The 7,240-nt window shown below is 41.3% G+C and overlaps 1 protein-coding gene across 6 annotated transcripts; it reads left to right on the top strand.

Moving 5' to 3' along the window:
- Nucleotides 1–7,240, top strand: LOC110973207 (uncharacterized). 6 transcript variants are annotated; one of them, XM_087133456.1, is made up of 5 exons: nucleotides 28–59; nucleotides 700–858; nucleotides 2,662–2,786; nucleotides 3,859–3,960; nucleotides 5,045–7,240. In XM_087133456.1, exons 4-5 carry the CDS (start codon nucleotides 3,876–3,878, stop codon nucleotides 6,115–6,117), a joined length of 1,158 nt encoding a protein of 385 aa, XP_086989582.1. In that variant the 5' UTR covers nucleotides 28–59; nucleotides 700–858; nucleotides 2,662–2,786; nucleotides 3,859–3,875; the 3' UTR covers nucleotides 6,118–7,240. The 6 variants fall into 6 exon arrangements, with proteins under 6 accessions (XP_022079546.2, XP_086989584.1, XP_086989581.1 ...); XM_087133458.1 differs by lacking the exon at nucleotides 700–858 and having other exon boundaries at nucleotides 20–59; nucleotides 5,157–7,240; XM_087133455.1 differs by lacking the exon at nucleotides 700–858 and having other exon boundaries at nucleotides 20–59.

Raw genomic sequence — 7,240 nt, 5'->3', positions numbered from 1 at the left:
TGGGGGCGCGCTTTGCACACGCAAAACTTTTTCAGCGCAGATCTTCGAAGACCTTCCAGGTATGGACTCCGAAAAAATGGGCACTTTCGCAGTTAAAATGTGCCTTTAGATACATTTGACCGTTTCAAAACTGACATATGGGAACTTGGTAACGGATATCCAGGGGCGGGGTGGCGTTAGATATCAGTTGTTTTATTTTAGACGATAAGTAATGACAGACACGGTGAAGGAAAATTTACAAATTTCGGAAACTAGATCAGTAGATGACAATTTCCCATCTGTATTTACATGTACTTTAGGCCTAAGCCTAAAATGAGGGAGGACACAGAAGGAGTTACAACTCTGGCACATCAAAGTGCTCGATGATCATCGCCGCCCGGTCAGACGAACAATAGTAAAACATTCCAAAACTTCCGAATTACTGCCTGCAGCTTATAGCCAGACAGATAGGGCCAGTATCGTACTACATGATGTAGTACATGTACATGTAGGGCCTATTGATTTCTTTGCAATTACATGTACATGTAGGCCTAGGCCCCCTAACTAAAACTTATTGCAGTGACCAGGAAATAGAAAGAATAAATATCTAACAGCAGATTTACTTCTGCCGCCATGAATAATTATTTGAAATGATGTTGATGCACTTTTCCATTATCCATGCAATGTTTGTAATTTCGTTGTGTCCCTCCACAACATCAGTTTTCAAAGTCCTTGTAGGCCTACAAATTTGACTAAGACTGGCCAACGACATGTTGACCACCACAGGACAGTGAAGTCCCAGCATGGATTCAAACTCACACACCAGTGGTTCCAAACCTTCCACCTTGACCACTCGGCCACAAGCGTTCAGCGATCCAGGTAATTTTAAAATATATAAAGCGTCGTGATGATCAGCTACATCATCGCACTTGGGCAGTTTAGTGCCGTAACGATAGAAAATGAGAAATGCGTTATGACTGCCGTAACGATAGCCACTTTGTATTATAAGCAAATTGACTATTTATTACCATTTAAGTCCAGAAGAAAGCATTCGATAAGGGCAACAGCTGCACATGAACACTTCGGGTACACAGCCTAAAAAAAGCAACTGCGCAAGCATTAAATTTGATGTTGTCAGATCATGCCAAGCACCATCGATGGCATAAATATTCAACTTCCTATACTGCAGTACACAACGTCTTAAGGATACAGATTACCAGCGACAAATTGCGGTGATGATCATGGGGTACAAAGCGGGCTTATGGTCGTGAAACAGGTGGTGCGTAGCGAGCCTTCGCTGCACTCTGGCTATGGACATACATGCCACAAAGTGGTAATTGGCCAGGTGTTATAGCCCGGGCAGTTCAAACTCCAGTGTCCTTCCTCCATGATATTATCAAAACCTATGGAAATATGCAGAATTTTTCTCTCTGTTTAGATAAAACTTATCCTCTGGCCATAATTAATTGATTACCTGGCTGAATATTGCCGATTGGAATCTCACTGACAATGCAAAATTCAAAATTTCTGATAGTCCGATAATAGTGTGTTTTAAAAAAAAGGTAACCAGGGCGGGCTAGGCCCTAACCAAGATAAGACCTATAAGGCTATATTGTCTTTATTTCTTGGAAATACATGTATTGGGCCCATTGTTTTAGGGTAGTCTGCTATTACTCCACAGTTTATTTCAGCTTGGCAGATGAGTTTCATCAAGGCAATGATTTGCTTAGTCCCTGTAACATTACTCACATGTAAGTTTCCTACATGTACATGTAAGTGCTCCATCTGTCCATGTACATGTACCTGTACAGTTGGTCTGCAATAAAGAAATCAGATGTGATCACTCGTTCACAATCTGAAACAAGATATGTACGCATGTACACTGTAGTGTACATGTACATGTACAACCCTTACAATGTGCGTACAATTATAGCAATAGTACATGTATAACCAGCTCATTGGCGCAGCTAGGATTTTACTAGGGGGGGGGGAGCACAAAGGGGGCACCAGCAGCTTATGGGGAAGGGGGAACCAGCTCTCAGTGGTATGGTTTTTTGGGAGCAAGTTTTTGTTAGCTTTGTTCAATATCCATTCATAGGTTTTTTCAGTGGGTGGGAACCAGGAATTTGTGGGGCACATGCCCCACCACAAATTCCCAGTGTCCCACAAATCATCCGTGGCAGATTCCCTAGACAGACAAATGACGAGCAAACAGTTTCAGACAGACTGAGATGTAACTCGGTCCAGACAGCTTGCTAGAAATCAGAATTAGTTTTCTTGTTTATTCAAACCCCAAATCATCCTCCGGTAGTAATCAAACACTTTGTTAGATGAGGTGGATTCAGTTTGCATACGATTCCCCACGAGTTATTGCTGCTGCACTTAAAACATAATTGGACTGTCACTATTGTCAGCTAGTCCAACATCTAACTATGACCATCACTATTTGTTCTATAGTACATACATGTACTCCTACATGTAGCTCTACGGTACACATATAGTGTACATGTACATTGTACATCAGACGTCACTTGATCAGTACAGTAATCTAGCTTTAGTTATTCACACCGGAATGGCCTTTGTGTCTCTTGCTCTGCTTACTACTTTCCTAAACCCTCGAGTACTCCTTTTTCTCTCCTGTTACCGTCTCTTTTTCGTGTTCTTGCTTCTTCCTGGTTCCAGATTGCTTCTTTCAAGAAGGCCTGTCCTGGAGGCGAGCGGAACTTCTTGAGTGCTGTAACAGCTCGCCTTTTATAGGTTTTCGGCAGGGCTGAATGTACCTCTAGTACGCGTATTCTAGGCTAAAGGTGCGCATACAACTGTAGCGTGTATGCAAATGAAGTACATGTAACCCTACCGATGACGAAATTACTGTATGTATACATAAGTTAACCCCTTCTCGGTGGGAATTTTTCTCCGAAAGCCGACTCCAAGAATTCCTGCCTTGCTTGGCCACGAAGGCCACCTGCCAAACCACAAATTCTCGGTTTGTGGCCCAGCCTGCTCTGCACGCTTTGAATTACATGTACACAGTAAAAAGGCTGATTGTTCGGTGGCATGCGGCTCTACTCACACTTCCACATTCCCGTTGCCTCTTTTCAAAGTGGGGACTATTGTGAAGCTGGTGATTATGATGCAAATTCTGTCTTTTCATTTCTGGGCTACACACGAAGACCAATTACCATATACACAAGAGCCAGGGTGGGCCTTCTTTCACCGTGTTTGCTCGAGCATAGGCCGAGAATAATAGCTGAAAAGCGGGCTTAGGATCTCAATTTTTACGGCGTGTCTTAATGCATCCCGGCGTGAAGGGGTTAAGTACCAGTACATTATTCACTTGTGTGTAGAATGTCAAAACACACAACTACATGTAGCATGACTAATGGCACATATTCAATAACACTGTGTTCATGTAACATTATGTCATGTACATGTATACGTACTACATGTACATGTACACGTATGTGTAAGAGCCTGCAAGAAACTACAATTTCTGCAGTATAGCATTAACAATAAAATTGAAGGCTTCTGAGCATTATAACGAACATACATTTTGTAAAACTATTTTGTCGGCATTCTTGGCAATTTTATGCAGGGAGAAATATCTGACTTGTCCAATGTAAAACTGCCCAAATACAGTACAAAAGATCCACCTTCCATGCTCTCATTTAAGGAAATGATTACTATTCACTGGGAAGAATGAGACAAAGTTTACTTTTGTCACACTTTCGTGGATAGGAAATGAAGTGATTACATACATGTAATGAGTAAAGTGGCCATTGTGATATGTTCTATTCGTTTTCCTTCTACATGTTATTAAAACAATTTTTGAACTGAGCTAGTTCAGTTACCAAAAGTGAATCGATTTCCGTATTTCAGATGCTGACTGCTGAGCAATGGCCACGAGTACATTTACTAAGAACAAGGTCTTTCAGATCCTGGTCTTCACGCACTCAGTCATATTCATGGTGTTCATCATATGTAAGTGACAACATTTAAGAATGCAACAAGCTACAGGTCACTTTGTAATGGATGGCGATAAGTGCTCATTACCCGCAAACCTGTATTTTGGAGCTTTTTTGTGCTTAGAAGCACAAATCAATGCATGAGCATGATTGTGTATCAATGTATGAGCATGATTATGTATCAATGTATGAGCATGATTGTGTATCGATGTATAAGCATGATTGTGTATCAGTGTATGAGCATGATTGTGCATCAATGTATGAGCATGATTGTGTATCAATGTATGAGCATGATTGTGTATCGATGTATGAGCATGATTGTGTATCAATGTATGAGCATGATTGTGTATCAATGTATGAGCATGATTGTGTATCAATGTATGAGCATGATTGTGTATCAATGTATGAGCATGATTGTGTATCAATGTATGAGCATGATTGTGTATCAATGTATGAGCATGATTGTGTATCAATGTATGAGCATGATTGTGTAACGATGTATGAGCATGATTGTGTATCAATACACAATCATGCTCCCGCATCGATTTTTGCTCAAAAATCGCTGGATTTATTTTATACATTGTACATCTTTTTGCTGTTTTAAATGTTCATTTCTGTGGTGCTTTAGCATCAGATTGTGGTGTGAGTTCATGTGCATGTATATTGCAAAAGCCAGTGTACAATACTTTCTCAAAAATATTTTCCAAAGTTGGGGCTCAAAATTTGAACATGAAAACATCTAAACTGAACAGTGACTTCCCTGTTTATGTCACAATAGCAGCGCCCTCACTTGCTAGGAAAAGCTGGGACAATTTTGAACGTTTAAAAAGTGTAGTTTGAAGGAATTTTACGAAAGGATTTAAGAATTGTTTCCTCACATTGAAGAAAGTATAAAGATGCGCAAAAAGTGAGTCTAAGAAAGTGTGTTGCTCTGTAGAGCAAGCTTTTTAAACCCTGAGTCCTGAGGTTTACTTCAGAAGAGGTACATTGTAGATTCTAAATGGTATGTCTCATATCAAGCTTGAAACTGTTTAATGAACTCACCTGAATGGCGAATGTGCATGCACACCGTATTGTGTCTGTTTTGGTTTTTTTGGCAGATTTCATTCAGAACTATGATGCTATCCGTACACCTTTGAAGATTCTTTACGATTGCAGCAGTGCAGTAAACAGATTAAGTAGACCCCAGAATGCTCATTGCGATTCCAACAGGCTGGGACCCTTATCCAACTGTAGCCTAGCGGACGTCAAGATGAGGCCAGGTGTCGTCATGCTGACAACAACAAACTTTGGCTTCAAAGACATGACGCTCAATATGCTGGAGAGCATCAAAAGAACAGGTGTCTGTGTGAACACCACCATCATTGCAGAGGACCAGAAATGCTATCGATATCTGAGCCAGAGAGCAGAGGGTGACCCTGCAGTGCACGTGGTGTTGACAAACTCAGGAGAAACGACAAGCAAGGAGATACCTCGCCGCCAACGCAAGCAGTACTACGCATTGTTCAATAAACGGCAAGAATACTTTCTAGGCTTACTGGAACAGGGCTACGAGGTTCTTTTCACCGACTCGGACACATTTTGGTTCAGTGATCCATTTCCGTACTTTAAAGGAGACTTTGACATGTCCATGATCGACCCGAGATCCCCTTACCCAACTCGAACCAACAGGTCCCACTACTGTGCTGGCTTTGCTTACTTCAAGCCAACTAACGTGACAGTGCGATTCGTGAAGGCGTGGATTAAAACTATGAGAGACAATGACAAGATAGGGCGGCTGTTGGCAGATCAGGATGTGATGAACATGCTTCTACGGGGTGATAGACCCATGCACGTTAATGTGCAGCCGCTGGACACCAACATTTTCACATGGGGGCCCAAGTTCTACGAGCTCCTGGCTAAGAAGGCAAATTACTCGACTGTCGTAATGCATGCTGCAAGCATCCGTGGCTACGCAGCGAAGGTCACAAAATTCAAAAGTTCGAATATGTGGCTAGTCAAGACGGAATCCTCAGACTTTTTTCAACTGTATTTGAATGGGCTTACCTTACTGATTACTGTTTTTATATCATCTCTTGGCATTGGATGCTGTTGTTGCTACTGCTGTTTTTATCGCTGCTTCATGTATAATGAAGATGGACCAACAGCAAAAGAGGGTCATGGCAAGCCTTGATTGACAGTGTTCTTATCAATTAGGTACCTTTTAAAATCACAAGCAAGGTTGAGATTTTAAAGTGTGCCTGATACATGTAGGAAGACCCTGATGTTACACTCACACCCACATGAACCAATGAATACTGTCCATCCACTCACCCTACCCCCCAGCCTATGACTTGGGGTATAGAACTCAATTGGACAAAATACTATGCAAGTGGTAATCCGAGGTTGAAGGGTTTAAACTATAAAATGTTACTCCTGGTCCAGAGGGACATGAATTGTTCACAGAGTGCAATGAGGTCATGTACATATAGTTCTTATTCTGACATCGTACATGTATGTACTGTACACGTACATGTACATGCACAGTAGGTGGGTTTTGTAGATTTTGGTGAGGTTATTGGCTATTGAAATACTACAAATTGGGGAACTTTGGTAAGGTTTACTTCATTGTTGATATTACATGGACAGTTGTACTTGTTACTTGCCGGGGCCAAACTCACAACCTAGAATCAACAAAGTTCTGATTTCTTTTTGCATGTTAATTAATGCAGGGGGGTTTCAGTGCTTTGATATAGTGACATTTGCCAATGTTTTGGCAGGTTATCGAAATTTAGCGAAATTATTGATGAGAGTACTGAGCGCAGTTTTTACACTGGAAAATTGGGCATGTCCGGTAAACTGATTTCGCCCGCTGAATCACATGACCTATAGTGGGTATCAAACATTAACAAACATGGTATCCTCCCATAGCAAAGTGTGTTGTAAGTGGTGTTTACCAAAAATAAAGCCGATTTTCGGTATAGAACTCATCACATCAGCAGTTTGAGTACAGAACCGACTGTTTGCTTTATTTGGGGGAAATGAGACTTATGACACACTTTACTTTGAGAGGACGTCATTTTTTGCCAATGTTTGATGCCCACTGCAGGTCACTTGACCTAGCGGGCGTGTTTGGTCCAAGAAATTGGCATGGCCTATACAGTGTCAAAAGGCCATACCTAATTAGCTTTGTGATAGAGTGATGCAGATTAAGAAGCCACTCATGATGGAGCTACAATGTATCAGTTTACTGTACACATGATTGTACTAGTCAGTGAAGAAATGTTTAAACAGAACTAAAAGATTTGAGAATCAGA

Source organism: Acanthaster planci, linkage group LG02 (assembly GCF_054643075.1).
Source record: "Acanthaster planci isolate LZ-2023a linkage group LG02, COTS_SCS, whole genome shotgun sequence".
In the NCBI taxonomy this organism is placed as follows: domain Eukaryota; kingdom Metazoa; phylum Echinodermata; class Asteroidea; order Valvatida; family Acanthasteridae; genus Acanthaster; species Acanthaster planci.
This window is presented reverse-complemented; position numbering and strand designations above follow the sequence as displayed.